The following is a 26,103-nucleotide window of genomic DNA, read 5'->3' as shown; positions in this document are numbered from 1 at the left end:
GTCTTGGCTTGCTAAAGGGCAGCTGGATGCAAAGTACCAGAAATAGGTTGGCTTTTTTAATGGGAAATTTATTAGGGTTAAAGCTTACAGTTCCAAAGTTGTGGAAAGTCCAAATCAAGGCACCATCCTCAGCTACTGGGGATCCACGTGTCCTGCCACATGGTAAAGTAAAATGGTGGTCCATCTCTGCTGAGACCCCTGCCTTCCCCTGCCTTCCCCTTCAGCGTCTCCTGTCTCCCGGAGCTCAGCTGGGGGCAATGGGGCATAGGGCTTATCTCTTTCTGGGCCTCCTCTCTCAGTTTTGGCTGCTCTGCTTTCTTCGAGTTCAGCTGTGAGTTATTCAGCACATGGCTTATCTCTTCCTGGGCCTCAGCTCCTTGAGCCTCTCGAGGCGTCTTTTATTGTTATTATTATTGTTGTTGTTATTTTTAAGATACATGGATCACAAATGGAGGCTTTTTGAACTCAGCTGTGGGTGAGCCTGGAGTCCCTTCTCTCCCATTGCAGGATCAAATATGGCAGAGCCCCTTTTTCCTGTGTATCTTTCTCTCTGTGTGTCTCTGTTTATATCAGACACAGCAAGAGGGTGGAGAACCAAGCTGGGTCATGCCTGATGGCTATAGTCCAATCAAGTGTCTCACACCCACAGGAGTGGATTAGTTCAGAAACCTCATCCTTCTCTTTTGGGGATTCCTAAAAAAACTTCAAACTGCCACAGTATGTGTGTGACCAAGAAGGTCAGAAGACCTCTTAGCCAAGCCAACAGCTGACTTGATTGTCTTGTTTAGTCAAATGAATTATTGCCACACAGCCAGCCTAAATCTAGAAAATAATTTCATTGTCTTTTAGCATCTCAGTGCAGCATTCTCTTCAGTCTATCTGTGTATCTTTTTGTTGCGTCATCTTGTGTCAGCTCTCTGTGTGTGTGGCACCATTCCTGGGTAGGCTGCACTTTCTTTTGCACTGGGCGGCTCTCCTTACGGGGCACACTCCTTGTGCACGGGGCTCCCCAAGCAGGGGACACCTCTGCATGGCACAGGCACTCCTTGTGCGCATCAGCACTGCTCATGGGCCAGCTCCACACGGGTCAAGGAGGCCCAGGGTTTGAACCGAGGACCTCCCATATGGTAGACAGATGCCCCAACCACTGGGCCAAGTCTGCCATCTCTCTTCAGTCTAGTAGAAAACAAAATAGTAGTAACCTACTGTTTTTATTCATTGGCCTTGGATTTTTCTGCTTTCTCATATGCCTTTCTCCTTGTTTTTTTTGTTTTGTTTTCCTATCTGGCTGCGTAATTGTCTTTTTTGTGCATTGCTTCACTGCATAGGGGCCTGTGCCTCTTCTGGGAGGAGGCCTTTTTCCTTTTTTCACTGGGAGGTCCTGGGAATCAGACACAGGTCCTCCATATGGTAAATGGGAGCTCAATTGCTTGAGCCACACAGCCACTTTCCCCCTTTCTCCTTGTTAGAGCAGAAGGCTCTGGTATTTTCTTTTCTAATAGAGATGGAAGTTGAGTTAAATAATGATTTCTGATTCATTTTTCTCCACAAAGGAACTGTGTAGATCCTTTATGTTTTGTTCTCTCGTTGATTCTGCATAGAATGGTAGGAAGTAGGTATTATTCGTATCATTTTATGAATGACAAAACTGATGATCAGGAAGAAAAGGTAACTTGCCCATGGTCACCAAGCTAGTGAAGAGCAGAGTAGGGGTTTGAACACAGGTCTATTTGATATCAAAGTCCATGCATCATTTGCACTTGCTGTTTGATACAGATCTTTATGTGGGAGATGGTGTGTGTATGACCTAGATTTTTTGTTTTTGTTTTTATTTTGTTGTTCTTATAGGGTCTTCAGGCTGCCCAGAAAGAGGCTCAAATTAAAGTACTTGAAGGTCGGCTTAAACAAACCGAGATAACCAGTGCTACACAAAACCAGCTCCTATTCCACATGTTGAAAGAGAAAGCAGAGTTAAATCCTGAGCTAGATGCTTTGCTAGGACATGCTTTACAAGGTAATTTGGACTAAATTTGAGTTAAATAAATTGCATGGTAGCTTTGTTCTTTGAGCATGTTATACCTCTTTTCTCTATAACTTGACTTGAATAGATGCTATATTTACTTTTGCTTTTTAATAATTATTCCTTCTTTAATTTGCATGTGTAAATTTTGGGGGAAGTAATTATTGTTGTTCCAAGAAATAATTACCAACTTAAAAAAGACTGACTTAACCCTTTTAAGCGATTAGTTTCTATAGATAAAGAAAATCAACCAATTTTCTAATTTGGTTATTTGAATTACTTTATTAACCAAGTTTCATTACTGTACTCTGCATATCTAATTGCCTTAAAAATAAATTTATAAGTGTTTGCTATGGCATCTATTCTATGTATTTTATAAATGCTACAGAAGGTGGTTTTATGTGGGAGTTCTTGACATTGGATCTATTTTGATTGGAGTGTTGCTTTTTGTTTCCTTTTTGCTGTTATTTATACAGATCTAGATAGCGTATCATTAGGTAAGTATGTTGAGCTTTCTGTGTACCCTACAGCTGCATGAATTACTAATTGTTCATGTACAATAATTGTGGTACATCTTATTCTAAAAAAAATTTTTTGGCAGCCAACTGTTTTTTGCATGATATTTTTTTCAAATGTATCTATGACTACAAACATACTAAGTCTTTTGTCTTTATTAAGCATTTCTGATTTTAAAATCCTTACGTGTTTAAAGAAGTATGCTTTAGTTCATTATCTCTTTTATTATTTGAGCTCCAGGTATGGCTCCAAGTCTTCCCTCCCCCCAGTATCTTATTTTTTTATTTTTTATTTTTTGCTTTATTTTCAAAGAAACTTTAGATTACGGAAAAGTAACAGAAAATATAGAGGATTCCCATATACCCCACCCCCTCCCCTTCTCACATTTTCCCTTATTAATAACATCTTACATGAGTATGGTACATTTGTTACAATTGACAAGCAAATATTGAAGCATTGCTACTAACCATGGGCAGTGGTTTACATTATGGTTTATATTTTGTGCCATACCCTTTTATAGGTTTACATTTTGTACCACACACTTTTATAGGTTTTGGCAAAATTTATCATGGCCTGTATCCATCATTGCAAGATCATGCAGAACAATTCCAACGCCCTAAAAATGCCATGTTCCATCTATTCAATTCTCCCACCCCCGCCCCCACCAGAACCTATCGATGGTAATGACTGTTGCAGTTTTTGAGGAATGAGGATCATCATTACATGCAATAATATTGAGGACTTGACATATTGGTCTGTTTTGTTTTATTAGGCACTGCCTATATTTTTGACAGATTCTTACCCCTCTAATTGAGAACAGAGCAGGACTCTCCAGAAGGGGAGTTTAATATTTATCTTTTTTATCGTATGGTTCTCCACCCACTGAGATAACACCCTATGATAAGATGAACACTTTTATATTCCACAGAAGCATGCCCCAGTGTGCCCTTTCCCACATAACCCCCCACCCCTGACACCCTGCACCAGTAAACTTCCCCTGCCATATTTGCCAAAAGAACATTCCCACCATTGTAGTTTGAACCACAGACCAAATCCCCCAGAGTTTACTTGTTCCTTCCTCCAGCCTTCCCTCAGTTCCAATGGATAGTCCAACCCCCAAGCCCCTGCCCTGCTCCCCCTCACATTCCAGCATTATCGACCCCAATCACATTCCTGTACTGTTAATCACCCCCTTCTACTACCCAACCACACCCTTCCACCTTATCATAGATTTTGCCCATATGGGCATCAGCTTACCAACCTCTGCTCTCTTTATGTCTCCTGATAACCTGCCTTCCAGACTCTAGCTCTGTGAGTCTGCTCACATCAGTGAGGGCATGTAATATTTGTCCTTCAGGACTGGCTTACTTCACTCCGCATAAGGTCCTCAAGACTCTTTCATGTTATCTCATGTGTAATACTGCATTCCTTCTTACAGCTGAGTAATTCTCCCTTGTGTGTGTGTGTATGTATGTATACATACTTACAATTTACTTATCCATTCATCTGTTGATGGACACTTGGATTACTTCCTATTTTTGGCAGTAGTGAATAATGCTGCACTGAACATTGGTATGCATCTATCTGTTTGTGTCCCTATTGTCAATTCTTCTGGGTATATACCCAGCAGTGAATTTGCTGTATCATATGGCAGGTCCATACTTAGCTTCCTGAGGAACCACTAAACTGTCCTGCACAATGACTGCGCTGTTTTACATTCCCACCAGCAGTGGATGAGGGTTCCCATTCCTCCACATCCTCTGTTTTTTTGATAGCCACCAGTCTAATGGGTGTAAGAGGATATCTCATTATAGTTTTGATTGGCATTTTCCTAATAGCTAGTGATGTTGAGCCTCTCTTCATGTGCTTTTTGTTGTTGTTCTTGAGGCTGAAGATAGTCTACTGTTACATTACATTCATGATGTGGTATAATTGATAGGACACAAATGTCAGGACATTTTTGAGGGAGATCCCTGTCATGAACTTTACATTGTAGACTCTCTACACAAAGACCACTCATGATGCCTTCGTCTAGTATAAAGGCTTCTCAGACTCCCTTGAAGCTAAAGGTGGACATGTGACCCAGGTCTGGTCCATGTGGCATAGAAGAAAGTGTTTTTTTTTTTTTAAGAGAACATAACTTCTGGCAAACTCTGTTCATATGCTTTTTAGCCATCTGTATTTCTTCTTTGGAAATGGGTCTATTCAAATCTTTTGCCCATTTTTTAATGGGTTGTTTGTCCTTTTATTTTCGAGTTACAGGATTTCTTTATACATGCTGGATATTAGACCCTTATTAGATAAATGGTTACCAAATATTTTCTCCCATTGAGTAGGCTGCCTTTTCACTTGACAAACTCCTTTAATGGCTCCAGTTTTTTAAACTCTGAGTTACTCTTTCTGATAGGAAAAAAAGGGAATATATGGTCCTTTTTAATTTTTAAACTCTCTTAACTTGTCTCTATTTTTCTAACCTCATAAATATCTTTCATTGGAACCAATATAGTGTCTTTGGTATATGTTTGCTCAAATCTCATATATTTTTTGTAAAATTAGGCACACATTTTCAATATTCTAAATGGAAGAAACTGTTCAAAGGATTTTCTCTTAACAGACTGAAACAATATTTGTAATCATAGTATAATTTTTTCAAGTGAGAAGGTGATTTGAGCTTATCAAGTACAGAGATTTCTTACCTTTTCCTCCTGCCTCTACAACATTCACTTGAACTACACCCACCAGTAACATCTCTCCCTACTCTTAGCACTTATTTATATTCATCTTGTTTTGAGTACAAAATATCTATGATATTTGTCTGGAGTTAATGTTAGAGTTAACAAGGCAGTATTTTAAAAAGCCATGGGGTGTCTAATTTAATATTATTTCATCATTATCACATTTCCTTACATTTCTAGGGTGTTTTATGATTTAGAAAATATTTTTACATGTGAACCATGTTAAGAGACCAAGAGTACTGGAGGAATTTTGCATTTTGTCTGAATGAGTATTTAGAAGTGATTATTTAATTAAAATTATTTTTTTCAATTTGATCTTAACTTTTTTTTCTAATTGCTTATCTGTCAAAGTTTTCCAAATGCTTATTCTTAGAGGGAAGGAAGGTAACTGGAAGATTAAATATAATTTACCTATGTGTAGTAAGAACAGTAATCTGCATTTATTGTAAATGTCAAGATGTTGTAGAAATAAAATACATGAGCTATTTGAATTTTTAGATGTTTACACTGCATGTTAATCTAAAAAGAACATTTCCTTAGTATGAGCTACAAAATAAAGATACAGAAAATCTACTATTTTTGAGCTGCTCAAATTGTAACAGGGAAGGTAGAAGAACTAGAGTTGGTTACATTAAGGAATTTAGGCAGGCTGTTCAAGTATGTGGACTGAAGACTAGAACCTATTATTTAAAAATCTACATTGTAGGTTGTTTTGTTTTTGTTTTTGTTTTTGCCATTCCATGCGTTAATCAAGGATGTTTCTTTTTCTCCTTCTGTGTTCCTTCTTCCTCCTCCTATTTCTTGTTGGTGGCTCAAGTTATATATATTTATTTTGTTGTTGTCGTTGGTTTTTTAATAAAGTACCAGGGCTTGAACCTGGGACATGTACATGGGAAGCAGGAGCTCAACCACTAAGCTACTTCTGCTCCCCTCAGGTTATATTTTTATTTCATTCCATGATATCTTTTAGTTTGGACAAAAAAGTCTTTGCCCTTTCTGGTGTCCTTTCCTGCAGAACAATGTTAAACCACTAATTTGAGGAGCAGTGTTACTCTTTCACCAGTAGTAGAAGCCTCCTAGACTCATTGCATGAACTTTCAATTATTCATAGCCAAAGAAGGGCTGGGAGCAGAGTGGTAACCCATTTAGCTGATGTAAATGGGTTCCATGGCAGAAATTTGTCAGAGGAGCTGGAAGAGAGGCGTGGATGAAAGAAAGAAAAAGGAAGCTAAATCCACAGCTGCACAGTCATAGATACATTGCTTTAAAAACATTTATTTAGCTCCAGTTTCCTGTCAAGCATTAGGCTGGGTGGTGGGATTAAAAGATCAATAAGACACAAATGCTGCTCTCAGGAACTTGGTGTCTTGGTGAGGGTGACAGACCGTGGACAGGCTAGGTTACATTGTAGTGAGGGCAGTGATTGAGATACATTCAGGCATTATGGGAGCACAGATGTGGGCCACCCGAAGGAAACAGAGGAGTTTTGATGGTGGCCTTCTGGAGAAGGTAATGCTTGAGCTGAATTTTGAAAGAAGGAAAAGAATGAGCGAGGAAACAGAAGAGGTCGAAGAGGGACCAGAGAAGAATCACTCCTGGCAGAGGGGCACCAACTTCACTCTTGTGTTCGGAGATTTCCTAGGACACATGGTACTATAATTGTGCTCGAACTAAGATTTCTTACAGCGATGCAGTATGAATATATAACTGGATCCTAAGAAAAAAGATGCGGATGGAGGAATGCACACACAGGCTTCCTTTCGCTCTCCCTCCCATGAGGGGTTCCTTAGGGGACGGAAATGAAGCAACGTGCGTGATGCTCCTACTTAGGAAAGCCTATTGGAGGGCACTCCCAGCCTTTACTGGGGACTGCTCACGTAGGCACCCTCTGCCTAGCAAGGCAGAAACCCCGACTTCCCGGAGGAAGGCAGAGAGTCGGCATAAGCCCTCCTGCTGCACCAGTGATCTGGGGGTAGCAGGCCGTTGCCTGGGGACATGAGAGCCAGGCTCCCGGTGCCAGAGGTCAGCCTCACATGCAGGCCTCCCGGGGAGCGGTCTTGGAGCTGCTAGGTTAACCTTTTTCTGCACGCGACTTCAGGCTTTTCTTACATAAACATCTTAATGTCCAGAGACTGAAACTGATACGGATGCACTTTATGGCATCTGGGACTTTTAAATTTCTGCCTGCAGCTGGAGTGCTGCTGTGATGAGAAAAGAAGTTGGTCATGGGTTACAGCTCATGAGAGTTGAGACTAGAACTGCGAGGCAATGGTGTGTCCAGGTGGTCACTGTCCTCTGGGCATTATGCTTCCGGCCTGCTGGAGGGTCTGCCTCAGTGACTGGTGGGGAGCTCTGTGCCGCGGCGAGGCTGGTTGTGGTGAACCGTAACATCTCCACGTGAGGCATACACGCCTCAGCAGGAGCAGAGGGATTTTTTCAACCTACTGTCTGGTTTCAGTGTACTCAACATACATAGTCAATGTAGTATCTGGTTTCGTTACTCTTTTTAAGAAAATAATAGCAAATATTGGCCCACTTTTATATTTGGGAAAATAGAGGCTAGGTTTACCATGGTTTTGCAACTGCTTTTTCTCTCACACTGACTAATTCAGTCTGCTTAGCACTCAGTCATCCGGTCTGTGGAAAAGCCCTCGAGCCTCCCTCTAATGCCGGGCTTGGAGGCGCTCTGCCTCAAGACCACCGTTTCCTTCACTTCAGAAAGTAATTGTAGGGGCCTGTGACTCCACGTTAGGTACTCCGTCAAGTATGCTGAATTTCCATCAAAGTTCCGGCTAAATAGTGAGGAAGAAAGTGCATATCAGTCGAGAGTAAACAGTAATTGGGAGTTATTAACAAGGGATCTGTGAGCTTGAATTTCAATTCAAAAAATTCTTTTGGGGACATATTAGTGCAGGTGTGATCTATTTATTAAATAATACATAGTATAGTGTGGACTTCGTAAGGGGTCTGGCAAAAGGATCTGTGGAACAAAATTTTAAGAACCCTTGTATTAGTTGATCATATGAACAGTCTACCTGTATGAGACAAAATTAAAGGATCTAAGGAGACCAATCCCATATATTTTTCATTAATATTTATAATATTCTCTTTATTTTCAGCTTTGTGGAATGATTTCATAATAAATTGTATGCATTTAAAAAAACCTGCACCACATTAGGGATTCACTGATATTTTGAATAGTTTACTTTCCTGTGACTTTTATTTGCTGACTTCCTACTAGGTTTATACATTTGTTTTTCTCTCCCCTTTTTACAAGGCTGCTAGAGTTATTCTGAAATAGCAATGGTTCATTTGTATTAGTTCACAAAACTTGCATGAAAGACTTGTCTTCTGTGTACTTGTGAATGAGCTGCATGCTGATGTGACTTCTCAATACCTTCACACACACACACACACACACAACTTGAAGGCATTTTCCACTTAAATAAGTTAGAATAACTGTTAAAGTTTAACAAACACATTTACATTTACACAGTTTTCACAGTTTTCACATTTATGCAGTTTCACAGCATATGAAAGGGAGCTCCTATAGCATTTTCTTTAATCTGACATAATCTTACTCTGGATTTTCATGTGTTTGGATGACATGGGATAAACACATAACTGAAAAATATATACCTATTTATACATACTCTGATTAAATATGCAATCTCATTCCCATCCTGTGAATCTTGTTCTGTGTTTCAAACTATGGCTGCCCTCTTTTGAACGTTTTTCCTCATCCTTGGACATATACATAAAGGAATTCCTTAGGAATATGTTTCTATAATTCTATCCACTTTCATTCAGTTACTAAAACCAAAGTACCCATCCTGAGACTTTGGGCTGATGTTTATTATACATTAGAAATTGCCATCACCATTTGGACTGTGATATGTCAATAATAATTATATTTTGGACATTTTTTAGAAAATGTGGAGGATAGCACTGATGAGGATGCACCTTTAAACAGCCCAGGATCAGAGGGAAGGTAAGAGAGTCTTTTGAAATGTAATACAATCGACTTGTTTCTATAATACTTTTAATATTTTTATCTTGCTACTTAAAAGTTACGATAAAGTAGAAATAATTTTGAGTTTTATGGTTAAGTGAATATCACTAGAAGCAATAATATGGAAAACAAACTCAGTCATGCCTAACTATTATAAGTATTTTAGAATAAAAATATTTGGGATATTTAAGGAAAAAGGAATTATTTTTTAATTAAGAAAATAACATTTTGATTTTATATATTGTATATAAAGTTAAGTAAATATGTTTTCCAAATACATGTAACTTTTTCTCATTGCTGTAAACATAAGGGATGTACAGTTTTCTATAACAAGTTCCCTTTAATCTTGTGGTTAATTATTTTTTTGCAAATAGCACACTGTCTTCAGACCTTATGAAACTTTGTGGTGAAGTGAAACCTAAGAGCAAGGTAAGGAGAACTGAAAATACCAACCAAACTTTTTTTTTCACTGTTCTTTCTTATTTCTATTAAAAGCAAAGGCCTCAAGCTGCACTCTTAATAGATTAGCAAATAGGCATTCTTTTAAAAAGTTCTCCCAAGTTCAAGAAATTTAAACCTTTATCATATTCCCCTTTAATTGGTAATAAAATATATTGAATTGAAAAATTCCTCCTTGTTGGATTTAGGATTTACTGTATTCTTGCACTTTTTTCTCTGGATAAGATGTGATTATGGAGACCAGTTCTTAACTGTTGGTTGGCTATTAATAAATAATAGACCCTGGAGGGGCATACAGTAGCATACAATGTCAGATCATTTAGAGTGCAGGTAATTTTATGCTTCTCCTTCGTTCATAAGGGTCTCTTTTGTTTTGTCTTGTTTAGTATCCTGAGATGGTTTAAATAAGTCAACCTTTAGTCATCATGTTATGTTAAAAACTTGTGAGAATGTAATGCATATGAGTGAGATTTAAAAAATATGTACATGGTACATGCTGCTAAATGTGTGGGCTACATACTGTACATTTCAGATTGAACATGCTAGCATTGGTACTTTATGAATTAACTCATTATCTTGAGATGTTCGAAAACAAAGGATTCTCAGAGTGCTTAGTCAGTATTTACTGAATGAATGAATAGAATCAGACCTGGAAGATAAATACTGTACAAATTGACAGGACAGATTTAAGGCCCACAGTGGTTAATCAGATAATGTCATGAGTACTTTGGTTGGATGTAAAATGATGAGTGGGGATAAACACGGTTAGCTGGTGCACATGCCCCATCTAAAATAAATAGCCACCACTCAACTCTTGCATGTGGGAATGTGGGACTTAGGCTTCTTTTTTTTCCCCAAGATCTTCTGTTTTTTTCCAAGAGAAATCAGAAATAAGAATTTTCAAGTAGAGTGTCCCAGTCTTTAAAATACTTTTGAGCTGCAAAAATGCCTAAAAGAATCTCATATATGTATTTTTTTCACTCATTGAAATAATGACAATGACTATGTATTTTAAATAGGTTTGTACCAGCCCTGTATTAAATGCAGGGTATGTCAAGTTGAGTAAAACAGGGTACCTGTCCTCTAGAGGTTTATAATCTGGTGAACACCTTGTTCTGTTATCACATTAGGATTTCAGCTACCAAGTTTGAACATTAACAGAGCAGTCATTGGGTTTTCAAGAGTAAGGAAAATGAATGCTTGTAATGTGCTTAGAGTCTAGGAAAATGGGCTTTACCTGCCTCCGTGCTGACTGCCTGGTGTTGAGTTAGCCAGCAGTTAAGGCATCAGGGGAACAGGGTCAAAAATTGAGAAAAATATTTAAAAATTGATACTAAAGTGTCTAAGCATGGGGAAAATCAGAATTAAGTTATGCTTCCCTGCAGGTACCTTTTGGTTTAGTTTCTTTTGATTCTTTAATAACGTATTGAAGGAGCTGACCACAAGTGGTGGAATAGCCCAGGAATGTTGGAGGCAGGTTGTTTTGAATCTGGCTTTGCCACTTCTAGCTGTGTGACCTTGGGCACTTACTCAGCTCCTCTCTGCCTCAGTTTCCTCATCTGTGAGTTGGGATAATATGCTAAATTGATTAGTAGTTCCTGGCACATCAGAAGTTTGGTACAAATGTTGGCTCTAAAAATCTTAATCTGAAGATGGTTCTGCCTTATTATTTTGCATGCTAAGTTTCACTCACTGGCTAGAAAAGACGCACTAAGTGTTTATACCTATGTCAGGTTCATATTAAATCTCGATTCCCTAAACACATTCTTCTGCGAAATTTGCTCCTGATTGCTTTTCCTTTCCTTTCCTGACCAGGCCCGAAGGAGAACCACTACTCAAATGGAATTGCTGTATGCAGACAGCAGTGACCTAGCTTCAGACATTAGTGCAGGAGATGCCTCCTTGCCTGGCCCTCTTGTGCCGGTTGCCGAAGGGCCAGAGATTGGAATGAATGCAGAGACAAGTGCTACCTCTGCTAGGGAGAAAGAGCTCCTTCCCCCGTCCGGCTTACCTTCTAAGATAGGTGGCATGTAAGTCTGGCCCAGCTACACTAACTTTCTTTCTTTGGCTTTAAAAAAAATATATGCATGTTGCTAATTTCTTATTTCTATTTTTTTTTAACTTCTGTAAATAAGATTTCTGGTTTTCAAAGTAATTTCTGTTCAGTGTTTTGTTTTCCCTAATTTTTTGGACATACAAAATCATTTAAGATGAGATGTACTTTTTTTAATTACTTGTCTCTAAATTTTAAGATTATACTTAAGGTTTATAAAAATTTTTTGTAATGGCTGAGTTATGAGTTGCAGACAGAAAATTTAATTTAGAATCACCTGAATTAGATTATTCTAAAATGGTACCTATAAAACCATTATATATAAACAGATACTTTAATGACTTACATTTACTCCAAGTTGCGTATGTTCTGGTTCTAAGAGCCTGATCAGAATGACAAACCTTTGCTGACCCTTTAAAAGAAAAAGAGAGTTATCAATTAAAAACTTAAAACATTTTGAGCTTTCCTAATCTTTACCTTAAGCACATTGCACATTTGGGATGAAGGTAGCACAAAGTGTTTTATTGGTATTTTAAAGACTTGAAGAGGGGAATATTCTCTTTCCCATTTTATATTAAGACATTCCAGTCAAAACAAATCTTACTTAGAATTTTTTCATTACCGTTTTGAGGACAAAGGAAAATTTCCCTACCCAGGCAAATGTGTGTATGTTTTGTGTGTGTGATTGTGTATATGTGTTTTTGTGTGTATGCTTTGATAGTTAAAATTAGATCATTCATTGGCAAAGAATTTTAATTATATTTTTTTCAAACTAATCCTCTTGTATGCTCTAGCAAATGATGTATGGAATAAATATATTGCTACATTGAATAATATGGAAAAAAAGTGGTACACACTATATGACCCTGCAATTAATAAAAAAGAAACTTTATCCACCTGAATATTCTCTGTTTCCCATAATATTCTTCATTTTAGGAAGATATTTCTGTTGTCTTCCATTGAGTAATTCCATCTTCTACCTTCGTTTCAAAATTAATTTTAATGATGACAGAACTTTCTTGCATGTGCTTGAGGTGCCTATGTAATTAACTATTGGATTTGCAGTTAGAGACTGCTAACCAGCGTAGCTTATGGCTTCAGTGCTTTTGTGGTAAGATGAACATAGAGGAAATTGTTTTGGTGAGGTCAGTGATATAGAAGGAGGACAGATTTTAGGAATCTGCATGCATTCAGCATTTAATCTGTCAGATGCATAAAGACTTTTGGAACCTCAAGACTTAACCTATGGCCTGGAATCCAGATTCAGGTAATACCTTCTTTTTGCCTTTTGTCCTTTTAAAAACATATCCTTCGGGTTGTAGAAAATATCTAGACTTTGTCTCTTCATATAGCCTATTTTTGAGTTTTCATCAATTCAGATGCTTATATGGTTCTCTACAAATGTAAGAGGTTGCCACAGGCTTGGTGCAGTAGCTTTTATAAGCCATTTAGTGCTTTGTTTTTCTTGCATGAAGTAAATAATTTTCTCAAGTGGCCGATATGATTTAAATGATATAGAAATTCTAAAATTTTATTTCCTCTGTTTAGAAAAATCTGTCACACAAAGTTTAATTATCTTTAGTGTTCATTTAAAAACAGAATTTATCATGTAAGCCCATTTTGGGGATCTTCCTAATTTCCTTAATTTTTTTTCATATCAGTATTCTTAGTCAAGGGGAGCAAAGATGCATTTTTTTCCCAATTAAAATCCATTACCACTGTACATGAAAATTAAAATTTGAGTTTTAATTACTTAGGAGCAATTCCATATATATAGTTTATAATATAAAGACAGAAATAGTTTTATTACTAAAATTTACATGGCTACTAATCAATACCTAAATCCTAGCCAAGTAAAATAATTGTGTTCTTGTTTGTGTGTGTGTGTGTGATCACCTACAGTACTATTTTGTAGCTATTTCTAAATATTCATTAAATCTCATTGTTTTTCATATTTTGATATTCTAATATTTTTGTTGTAAAATTGTAAAGACAATTTTTCCTCAACTAAAGCAATTTTAATCAAACTCAAACATTCCCGTTTAAAATATAATACATATTATAGCTATTTGGTATTGCAGGACTGATATTTACATTCAAATATAATAGTTTTTCACATATTTAGATTGCGAATTTAACAATAAAATATATAGCTGTCAAACTTTCATCAGCTAAAAAGAAGTCATATTTTCCTATCCTGGTTATTTCTTTTTCCAATAATTATCTTTCTCTAGTGTCAGTTGGAAATCTATTAAAAAGTTTTGGTTGAGTATATTCCAAATGTGGTTATATGTGCATACATTTTAAACTGGATGATTAAAGAATCTCTTTTTATTTTAGTTCTAGACAGTCATCTCTATCAGAAAAGAAAATACCAGAGCCTTCCCCTATAACAAGGAGAAAGGCATATGAGAAAGCAGAAAAACCCAAGGCCAAGGAACAGAAACTGTAAGTTACTAATGCTTTTTATCTGCTAGACTGAATAGAATGCTGCACTTATATGCTAAAAGACAATAGCGAAAGTATTTTCCAGGTTTAGGCTGGCTCTGTGGTTGTGACTGAGTTGACTGATTAAGACAGTCAAGTCACCTGTTGGCTAAGTGGTCCTCTAACTTTCTTGGTCACACACATACCTATAAAAATATTTGAGCACTTGTCCTTATTCATGTGCACTCATCTGTTTTTCAATTATATGTGTACCTCATCGTGTGCATCAGTATACAATGGAGATGAGGCATATTGTTAAAGATAATGCATTCAATCTGTATGTTAAGTGGTCTCCTAGAAAGTTTTAAAGTTAATTTTGACTTCTCTTAAGTGACTGACAAAAAGCTATTATTAGTCATAAGGTGTCTTAGCTGTGTAGTTTTCATATCATTCTCTTATGTTTATATTGTGTCTTTGTAGGAACCTTTTAAAAGCCATGTTTGTGTGTGTCTTGTGAGGGCTAGTTTACTTAGCACGACGTAACGTGGTCTGATGAGCCATGGAACTGGGCACATGTGAACTGAGGTGATGCAACACGCAGCGGGTTGACGGCTGGAGCCACTGCCATCCTACTGCTCTGTGCTCACCCTCTCCCCCCAGGCTGCCTCAGGTGCTGCCTGGGACAGGTGGATCTCTTGGCATGTCCTTGAGTGAGAGGATCAATGCCAGTCTGTGTTGAAATATTAGTAAAGCTAATTTCCCTAATTTCTTTAATATATAAGTAATTATAAAAAGTTCTCGTATCTCCTCTCCTACGACAAAATGTACACACTCCTCTTTGACCACTGGTTTAGATCTCTTGAGTGTCATGGAAACAAGCCTTATCCTTTCTTCCTGTGTTTGAAAGTGTAATTTGCCTGTTTGTACTGTATCAAATGTGTCAAGAGCATTTGGGAGATGGGAGATAGAGCAAATAACTACTTTCAACATAAAGCAATGAATGAATCAGCTGAATGGTCAAATTGCTTTTAAACTCTCGGGGTCTGTTTCCCCATCTGTAAAGGGAGCAGCTTGGTCTCAATTCCAAAAGTTTAGAATTTTAAATTCAGCTTGGCTTTATTTTTACTGACTTCAAATTTCAGGAGACAGAACTTTTTCTTTAGTGCCATCTTGTGGCCAATGTAACAAAATCCAGTTATGTTTGTTTTGTTTTGTTTTTTTAATTGTTCGGAGTTCTTTTTATCTCAGTAAAAAAGAAGAGAGGAAGGAAGAAAAAAAAGGCAGGAAGGAGTTCTCTAATGAAAAGTTTGTTTTTAAAAATTTTTTTTTGTAAGCATGTTTCTTACAGCCTTCCTAGCACATCATAACCAATTAAAGCCATCTATTTAATGTTGTTTTTTTCTTGTAGCTCAGATTCTGGAACCTCAGAGGCTAGTCTTTCACCTCCTTCTTCCCCACCCAGCCGGCCCCGTAATGAACTGAATGTTTTTAATCGACTTACTGTTTCTCAGGGAAACACATCAGTTCAGCAGGATAAGTAAGTCAAAATGGAGAAACAGCCCTGATTCTGTACATAATATTCTGAGCTTTCCAGTACAGTCTGTAGAAAACATCTCTTTGTGTGGGAGATGGAATCCGATGTGTGAACCCTTGTCATATTTTGTGTATTTTTCCAAAAGGAAGTGAACTGTTTAACTAAAAATAGATAAAATTATTTTCCTGCTGAACATTATTCCCTGTTGTAGATTTGCATGCCTGTGCTTTCAATACTTGTCTTGCCTTTTCTTTTACAACTAAATTAGAATTGAAATCTTTTTGAGATAGCTTGAATATAATTTCCTGGGATATATCAGCATATAAGAGCCCATAAATGCTTCTAATCCAGATAGCCTGGGTTGAAAGAGGCAAATTGTCTTATATTTACTGGATATAATGTCTTACAAAGACGATTGTTTTATGTGACATGTTATCACTGCTTATTCTAGAAAAATATACCACAAAACTTCAGTAATTGTGTTCTTGGAATAAAAGAGCATACTTAGTTGGGGGAGGATGGGGCATGGGGGAAAAGAGGTTGGGGGGGTAAAGAAAATATAATTATCATTAAAGTTAAAGTGAAAAAAAAAATTCCACATTGAACCAGAATCTCTTGCAAGAATTCAAAACTGATAATACTGCCTTAAGATATTCATTAACTCTAACTTGTCTGCTTTGATTGTGAATTATAACATTGTAGGTGAATGTACTTGATCCTCCTCCTACCCCTTCCCCATTTTTTTTTTTCTGAGCTGTTCTCTCCCTCTATGTGTCAGTGGTATCTGAAATTTATAAGATGCCATTTAGGAATCTGTCTGGCATGTTTAGATCTTGCTAAATAGCTTTAAAAACTTAGAAAAATATACTACAATTTTGAAAGAAATTTTAACCTATTTAATTTATGGATAAAATTGTTGATTAGATTTTAGTTTAATAGCTTGCATTCCCTTTAACTGGTCTAGATGGGGAATATTTTTGTGTGCTATTGCAAAAAAGGCTCTTTAATATTGTTGTCTTCTCTTTCATTTAATTGAGAAAATAGAACAACATTAGGAATGTCTTTGGAAGTCCCTTTTCATTAGGTATATGGAAAATTATTAAATTTTACCTGCCTTACAGTCACAGTAATAAAAGTTTTCCTTCAGTCTTTTGATGATATTGACAATCTAATCTCAGTTCCATAACGCTATGGGCTACTAATAACTTGACTCTTGTTGCCTTCGTAGGCTAAACCTTAGAATGACTGCCTCTTCTGCATGTCCCAGAATTTCCCTACCTCTTGTCCATTTCTTTTGAGGCTCCTTCTAAGACCACATTTTTCACCAGCAAGAATTAGATGCACACATTTTTCCTGCTCGTATATCAGTCCAACACTCATTCTGTCCTCCTTCTACTCAAGCCTATTGTAGAAGCTAAATGGACTCGCCTAATAATCAGACTCACAGCTAGTCTTGGAGGCCCCAGGTTAGGTCTGAAAGGAATGGCTCACCTGTTTTTAAAATCCCATTAAAGTTCTCCAGCTATTGCTGAGAGCTCCCTAGTCAAATGAACTCACTGTTTTTTTTAAGATAAGTTCAAACTAAATCGTATTAAATTTTGAGTAATTTGTTCTCTATGCAAACATATCTTATATTCGTGCAACTTCCATATTAGAGCCTAAATCTCAAGTAATAGTGATGATGAATAAAATTTTTTAATAATCTTTGAAATAGGCCAATTTGTCTAGTACCAGCCAAATTAAATATAAAGAAGCTCAAAGTGCTCTATATCGTGTACTTGGTTTTGTTTCCCCTAGGGCTTAAATTTTAGCAGTGAGGATAGGCTCTGTGGACAAGTAAAAGGCCTTCTCCTGCCACCTCAAGTCTTGGTTGAAAACCTAAGAATCAAGTATCTTACCTGACTTAGATACATTTTGAAATTGCCGTTATCAATAGATATCAGTAGAATAGTAGGACACTCTGGAGGAAATGTTTGCTGTATTTCTGTATTCAGACTCAGTGTCACCTATTGGCATCTGTGTTCCGTCTCATAACTCTAATCTTTCACTGTAGGTCTGATGAGAGTGACTCCTCTCTGTCGGAGGTGCACAGGTACACTCTGTCTTTCCTACATTCCGACCTTTCATTGGTGTTCTAAAAAGCCTCCCAGAAATGCTAAGCAAGTCTCGTTTTTGTTGCATGCATTACTTGTTGTAAACCATACAAATGCACTAATATTTTTAAACATTAAATTTAACAGATTTTTGTGATCATGTATTTTAGACAAAGCAGTAGCAAACTTCTTTTTTTGCATGATAGTTTAAAAAACTGTCTTGATGGTTATCTGTTTGTAATCTAAAGCTTTTCTTTAAAAGAAATTAAGTGCTATGAACATTGATGTCATAGGAAACTTGCTTCCTCAGTGATTAAGTATTTCTAATATCTCATAGTGTGAGAGATGAATAAAGTACTTTTGTTGTTGGCTTAGTAATTTAAAATAAAGTTTATTGTAGTTTATATATGATGAGAAAATGTGCTAGGGAGTGAAAAATATGGTTTCAAAAATAGAAAGGGAATAGAAAGTAATGGTTTTTTAAAAAATAGTAACTTTTGCTGATAGATTTCAAAAATAATAATGTAACTTTTTTCATGCTATGGATATTGTTTGGACCCTTACTTTTCTCTCTGTCTCTCTCATTCCCTTTCCCCATTTATCATTTTGCCACCTCCCTCTTTACACTTGTCTTCCCTGTTTTACGGCTATTTTGCTGATCATCATCAGATCCTCCCGAAGGTAGGCAGGGGAGGGAAAGTAAATTAATCTTATTTACAGTATTACAAGGCTTTGGTGGTTTGCATGGAACAGAAATATGTGTTTTTTCCCTTTCAGATCTGGTCTGTTTTGCTATATTCATTCTTAACTTAAAGATACTACTTTAAAGTTGATATTTTTATTTTAGGGAAAAAAAGTGAATAGGCTATTTCTATAGAAAAGAAATATCATAGATGGATATTTCTAATGTGTATATTTTCCTATTATCTTTGCTATAAGGCAATCTATATAAAACATTAGCCCTAATATTTGGAATATTTGTAAACATTTTCAATATCTAATTATTCAAATGCAACAAAGTTGAGATTGTTTTTCTTTAGAAGACTGAATTATCAATGGTATTAAAATGCACAAAAAATGAAAAAAAGGAATCCTGGTCTCCAGAAAATAATTGTCCCCTACATCACTGGAGGTGAAAGTTTACTGTATACATTTGCACTCTGAAACTTTGTTATGTTGACAGAATTTTGTTGGATAGTATATCATCAGAGGCACATTTGACAGATTATTAGGATAAAACTGGTAATCTGAAGGAAGGAAACCTTTGTAGACAAAGTATTGCTTAACAGAGGGTACTGTTCAGTTTTTTCCTTAGGATCATGTGTGTCATTTAATAAATATCAAGAACATCTCTTAGGCTATTAACATGACTTTTTTCTATATAGTCAGCTTTCTGAGGTATACATACAGGTATATTTTCTGTTTGAGAAGTAACAGTAGCAACTGACTTCACTAGATCACATCTTTTCAACATTTGAAGTAATAATTGTATATTTGATGTCTACTTCTTAGCTATGAACCTTATCTCTACAGGATTTCAAAATGGAAGATTCAGACTTTTGAGCAGGATTTGCTCCCATTTCAATTTTAATCTGGTTAAATTCTTAGATTACAAATAAATTACTGAGCATTAATTTCAAATATCTCAAAATTGACATAGATATGCAAATAATAGCATTGTACTTTGTAATTACATATTCAGTGATAATTGCTGTTAAACTACTTCCAGTGATCAAGTACTTACTTTACTATTTAAAATCATTATAACTAGACTATAATAGTAAAGTTGTTGATTTTTTAAAATCTTCAGCCTAAATTTACCTCATTTATTTATTTGTCAGCCCTCTTGAGCTACATCAGAATTACTCTAGCAACTCTTGTTTTTGTGACATCCCTTTAAATAGGCAGGTTGTTATTGTATCTTCTCTCCAATGAACGTTCTTTTATCAGTTCAGTGGTTCTGGTTCCATAATCTGTTCCTTATATAATCTAGTTTTCATTTTGCTTCCACTCTGCTTGGGGAAAGCTCCAACTTTTCACTGTCCTTCTTAAAATGCGACATCCTGGGAAGTGGACTTGGCCCAGTGGATAGGGCGTCCATCTACCACATGGGAGGTCCGTGGTTCAAACCCCGGGCCTCCTTGACCCGTGTGGAGCTGGCCCATGCGCAGTGCTGATGCGCGCAAGGAGAAGCAGACAAAGAAGAACATGCAGCAAATAGACACAGAGAACAGACAACCGGGGCAGTTGGGAGCGGGGGAGATAAATAAATAAATAAATCTTAAAAAAAAAAAATATATGGTGTCCAGAACTGAATCCCATTACCAATGTGGCCTAGACAGAATATAGTAGCGCTATTATTTTCTTTCTTCTGAAATATTTACTTCCATTGACTAAGTCATTGATAGTGTTGGTGAAGCAACCAAAAATTGCTGATTTATTTACCCTGTATTCAATAATCAAATTTGATTCTAGGCTCCTCTTTTTTTTTTTTTTTTTTTAATTTCTCTGTCCCACCCCCACCCCAGTTGTCTATTCTCTATGTCTGTTTGCCATGTGTTCTTCTTTTTGTCCACTTCTATTGTTGTCAGCAGCACGGGAATCTGTGTCTCTTTTTGTTGCGTCATCTTGCTGTGTCAGCTCTCCGTGTGTGCGGCGCCATTCCTGGGCAGGCTGCACTTTCTTTTGCGCTGAGTGGCTCTCCTTATGGGGCGCACTCCTTGCGCGTGGGGCTCCCCTATGCGGGGGGGCACCCCTGCCTGGCACAGTATTCCTTGCTTACATCAGCACTACGTATGGGCCAGCTCCACACCGGTCAAGGAGGCCCAGGGTTTGAACCGCGGACCTCCCATGTGGTAAACGGACGCCCTAACCACTGGGCCAGGTCTGCTACCCATCTAGGCTCCTCTTAAACCCCTTCTCTCTTTGGAGCGTTGTGATCTCTCTTTGACTTAAAATTTTATGTTTAAATGATGTCCAATGACTATTTTAGAGCTAAGCAGATACTTAAAATGAATGAATTTTGTTTTAGTCATTTTTTTCCAGGCAGTGCAATACAGCATCCAGCTCTATAATCAGTTTAATAAGCATGCCATCTCTGTCTTTAGGGCTAGGGATAAATTGGTTAGACATTAAAAATCTTCCAGGTTGTCATACTCTTTAGGTATGGCTCTTCAGTCACCTGTGGAACTGTCTTACTGCAACAGTTCCATACTTACCATGTCCTTAAGGATAGCATTTGAGAAGCTTATTAGCATCAATATATCATATACATATGACAGTTCCCTAAATTTACTGCCTATTAACCCTAAAAAGAACCCCCACACACACAAGAAGTTGGTGAGCCCATGTTATAGTCTATTGATGGGCACTTTCAAAGTGTTTATAATGATTTTTTGGATATTTTCCTTATGGGACTCAACATGAAGTTTTACTGATCTTCTTTAATTTCTAGAATCCACGTTTTCCTTTTCTGAACATTGGGTCACATATTTTGTCCCCTTTTGATCTTTGCAATTTCTTAAGAGGACTGGCAATTATTTTGCCTTCACAATGGCATATAATTTCAAAACCCTGTAAAATAATTATTAAAAAACGGAAATACTTCAACTTATTGAGTATGTCTCCATTGCTAGCTCTGACATACCTTGGGCACACATTTCTTCTTAATCATTTCTGCCCTGTGCTTCTTGAGGATTGTTCTCTCACATCAAGAAGGAAACAGAGCAGTTTTTGCTTTTTACCTGTATTTTTCCTATGATGATGCAATCTGTCTTAAATAATGTACATATTTCAATATAATTTTTCTTCCTGCACTAAACAAAGTTACATATACCTGATATATTTATCATGTCTTAATTCATTCTCATCTCTAGCCTCCTCATATAATGATTTCAATTCAGACCCTGTCTTAAATTCTTTTAGGGTGGGGACAGTGTTTTGATAATCTTGATATTTCCATAGTACATAGCTCAGTGGCATAAAGCAGAAATTCCAGAAATATTAAATTTATGAGGAAGCTCCCTAAAGAGCCTCAATGTTTTTTAAAAAATTCTCTTTCTTATCATCTTTGTTGAAATTTTGTTCTTTGAGTTTTTAATCTTTTTAAACCATCCTTTCTTTAGAATGTGCATGCAGTCATCCTTATCTGTTGCTCAATTTTTGTTTGAGATCTGCCTTCTTAGTATTTGGGTGATATATATTATACTTTCTATGACATCTATTTTTTTTTACATAGATCACATTTTGCAGTAGCCACCATTTCCACTTCTTCCTTGTTTCAGAATTCAGTACAAACAGCTTCATTGGAGAAATGAAATTGTTAATAAGAAAATCCATAATGCATCATCTACTTTGCTCTTTGCAGAATGTGATGCACCCTGCCACTGCTATTACTATCTCACATCCTGGCTCTGTCCTTTGCTTAAGAAAGAGACAAGGAGCCGTCTGTGTTTTATTACCGTAGTTACTTAACGAATACTTCTTGAAGTCAGAGAAGAAAAATAAAATTAGACTCATGTTATAGCTATTAATCTGCTACTGACGTGAGTCCTATTTTTGTTTGCTTGTTTGTTTTTCACCCGCCCCAGGGGCATAATCAACCCATTTCCTGCTTCAAAAGGAATCCGAGCTTCTCCACTGCACTGTGTTCACATAGCTGAAGGGCATACGAAAGCCGTGCTCTGTGTGGATTCCACTGATGACCTCCTCTTCACTGGATCAAAAGGTGCTAGCTGTTGTCCAGTGGACATTTCACAGGGCTCTCTTTATGATTCAGTAACAGGCTTAAAAATCTGTTTATAATGTGGTAAAAATCTGAGATATAATCTGGTTCAGTGCCTGATAATTTATAAAATCATTGCATGATTGGGAAGAAAGTAAAAGCATTCTGTTCATGCTCTGTGGCCAGAATATTGAGAAACTGTATCTGTCTTCAATATTTGAGCACCTACTGCACACAAGACCTGGTATTGCAGGTTACATTTATAGAACACCCTGGAAATGTACAGTGTGTTAGAGACAGCAAGATGGGGACAAACCACCATTTCTTGAGCACTTACCATATGCCAGGGACTCTGTTAGGCAGAATACAAATTATAACTCATGTAATCCCCCATGAGATACATGTTGCAAATGGGGAAATGGAGGATCCAAGAGATTAAATAATTTGCCCAGTGTAGAATAGCTGGTAAGTGAAAGAGCCAGAATCGGAAGCCTAAATTTACTCATCTCTAAATTTACACTCTTAACCCCTGTGGTACAGTTACAAGAAAGCAGAAATTAGCGATACATGATGAACTATAGACAAAGAGTTTTGGGGTTTCAGAAAAGGGAGGGATATACCTAGCCATTAGAAACAGTTTTCCATGACAAGGAGAAATTTAGGATAAACCTAATAGCATGGCTTGGATAACGTGAGCTAAGGATTGGCAACCAAGATTTCAGAACTGCATTAGCAAAGATATGGAGTATGTTTGAAAACTAAGACTGATTGGGTTGAAAAGTGGAGTATATGTAAAGAAATGGTGAACAATAAGACTAGAAAAAGAAGAAAATATGCAGGAATTTGGGAATATAGTAAAGATTTTTAGCATTGAGGGATGTTACAAGATTCAATTCAATCAGTCAACATTTATTGTTCATTGTGAGGGAGGTATAACAAGCTAGATCTTAACAATTGTGAATAATGGTGATGAATTGCCCAATTTAAAAAAAATCAATTTTGTGAAATAACAGAGTTTTCTAATGATTCATATTAAGTTTATCTCTCCAGGATAATTAGATATTCAGCACGTCAGAAAACAGAAGATAAGAGTTTTCTGATTATGGTTATGGGTTAAAAAAAAGAAAATCCATTATCAGTGACCCCTAGGAAAGAAAGATATATGTGTGTTTATAAGTGAGGAGAGTGCTGTGAGGAAGTGGTAGAGTGATCAAAGCATAGTGTTTTGAAGAGGCTGATTTTAAATGGCTATTTTAATGTCAGGGGCAAGTGGAAGCAGGACTTTTCTGATATGATCTTTTCAAAATTTTACATAATTATTTTTAATACTGTGCAATCCCTACAACAGATATTTGTGGCTTCATCCCATTTTTATACCTTCCTTGTACTTGAACCTGCTGAGCTAGAATGCCTGTTTGAAGTCTCATTTCCTACTTGAAGGAGAGAAATTGTTTCAATGATTTTTATTGTTTGGAGGATCTAAAGTAGTTTTATCTTAATGGCCTTTCTTTTTATTTGTGTGTTTTAGATCGTACTTGTAAAGTATGGAATCTAGTGACTGGGCAGGAGATAATGTCACTGGGGAGTCATCCCAACAATGTCGTGTCTGTGAAGTACTGTAATTATACAAGTTTGGTCTTCAGTGTTTCAACATCTTATATTAAGGTGTGGGATATCAGAGATTCAGCAAAGTGCATTCGAACTCTGACGTAAGTAACTTAAAGATGAACAGCTTAAGGAGTGAATAATTTTTTATTAAATATAAGGGAAGCTAGAACTGTGAATGTATTTTATTTATTTATACATGTCCACTTCCAAAATTATATTAAATTATTTATGATAAAACACCAATAAAATAGAGGAAAAAATTGTTGAGAGAATAAAAGACAAGCCACCTATTAAACAAGAAGGTATAAACCATATTAGAAAAGACTCTGGAGTGTGATAAAGTACACATTTCATGTTCTTCCCCCCAAAGTAATAAGGTATTGTTACAATTTCATACTACTAATCACTGGTTTACTTGCTTCAAATGAATACCACTTTTTTGAAATGGCTGTAAATCACCATTATAGACAGTTAAGAAATACTTGTTACCTTTAACAAGTCTTTAACAGGTTTTGAATAACCGAAGGTATGTTTAGGGCTGAGACTCTGTTTTGCTCTTACTACAAATCTCAGAACAGCAGGCTATGTAGGATAATTTGAGGATTAGCTTGTTTTCTCTTTATCTGTGATCATCTCTCTTTAAAACGTACAACAAATAATGATTCATTTTATCATTAGTTTGATCTGTTTTACATGTTCAAAATTGAGGTGAAACTTGCATTGTTTTAAAGGAGAAATGGGAGTGTAGAAGGGGTTAATTTTTACTAATTTGTAGATTAATTTTAAATGCTAATTTGTAATTTGAGAACTAATTATTTATGTACTGAACACATCAATTGAAAGGGATTTTGTAGAAATATAACACCATATCATAAGTTAGAAATGTAACAATCCAGTTGAAGTACTAAAGTCAAATTTGAAAGGATTGATTATAACTTGATATTTTAGAAATTAGCTGAGAACATGTTTCAAAATTGAAAAAGATTATTTACCATCTAGAATTTGTCTGAGGAAATATAGGTAAACTGTGTTTGTCTTTAGTATATAGTAGATATACCCCAGATACGGCTGGTTTGAAGTAAACAAAAACTGCATATAATTAAAATGCTCCTCAGTTGTCTTTAATCCAAAGGTCTTTTCTCATGTATGAAAAGAATATTGGCAATTTCGCCCACAGGGGGCTTCCAGGAGCTGAAGAAAAATGAATTCCCTTTGTGACCCTGTATCATTATAGAGTTTTCTGCTTTGAGGTCTAATATTTCTGAATGTTTTAGTCACCCCAACTCAGGACCTGGCTGGAATTCCTAACATTATAAAAGCAATAAATTTTAAGCCATTTCAACTTATTTTATTCATTCACTTAGTCACCTATTTAGCAAACATTTATAAATGCCAACTATGTATCAAGGGCTATTCTATGTATACGATGACAAAAGGACACAGTTCCTGTTGATGCCTTGGTCTTTTTCATAAGAATTCAAGAAATCCTAGACCTAACTCAAGTCTGGATATGTGACATTTTTTTTTTCTGTTTTGTCTCTGTTAAGGTCTTCAGGTCAAGTTACTCTTGGCGATGCTTGTTCTGCAAGTACCAGCCGGACAGTAGCTATTCCTTCTGGAGAGAACCAGATCAATCAGATTTCACTAAACCCAACTGGCACTTTTCTCTATGCAGCTTCTGGAAATGCTGTCAGAATGTGGGATCTTAAAAGGTAGGGTTTTTAAGAAAATGCACTACTTGTATGGCAGATACAGCTTTCAGACATTACTAACATGGTGATGCTTATGAGATCTGGTTCTTATAACCTGACGTTAGTATATAGTCACGGGCTTTTCTTCTCAGCTCAACACCCCTAAATATCTCCTCTGTCCTCAGATTCATTAACAAGCTCACAATTTTCCTTTTTTTTAATCTCCATTGCT

The 26,103-nt window shown here is 36.6% G+C and overlaps 1 protein-coding gene across 16 annotated transcripts in view; it reads left to right on the top strand.

The window, feature by feature from the left end:
- KIF21A (kinesin family member 21A) overlaps positions 1–26,103 on the top strand; it is a 158,792-nt gene that overhangs the window by 119,351 nt on the left and 13,338 nt on the right. For 2 of the 16 annotated variants that reach the window (XM_058307789.1, XM_058307784.2), the window contains 12 exons: positions 1,849–2,014; positions 2,497–2,517; positions 9,202–9,262; positions 9,658–9,712; positions 11,558–11,772; positions 14,136–14,243; positions 15,631–15,759; positions 17,810–17,848; positions 18,519–18,530; positions 22,439–22,575; positions 24,101–24,281; positions 25,728–25,892. In XM_058307789.1, coding sequence (XP_058163772.1) covers positions 1,849–2,014; positions 2,497–2,517; positions 9,202–9,262; positions 9,658–9,712; positions 11,558–11,772; positions 14,136–14,243; positions 15,631–15,759; positions 17,810–17,848; positions 18,519–18,530; positions 22,439–22,575; positions 24,101–24,281; positions 25,728–25,892 — 1,289 coding nt within the window. The remainder of the gene's footprint in view (positions 1–1,848; positions 2,015–2,496; positions 2,518–9,201; positions 9,263–9,657; positions 9,713–11,557; positions 11,773–14,135; positions 14,244–15,630; positions 15,760–17,809; positions 17,849–18,518; positions 18,531–22,438; positions 22,576–24,100; positions 24,282–25,727; positions 25,893–26,103) is intronic. The other 14 variants (XM_058307787.2, XM_058307792.2, XM_058307788.2 and 11 more) reach the window with 9 other exon arrangements.

This window comes from Dasypus novemcinctus, chromosome 12, assembly GCF_030445035.2.
Source record: "Dasypus novemcinctus isolate mDasNov1 chromosome 12, mDasNov1.1.hap2, whole genome shotgun sequence".
Classification (NCBI taxonomy): domain Eukaryota; kingdom Metazoa; phylum Chordata; class Mammalia; order Cingulata; family Dasypodidae; genus Dasypus; species Dasypus novemcinctus.
This window is presented reverse-complemented; position numbering and strand designations above follow the sequence as displayed.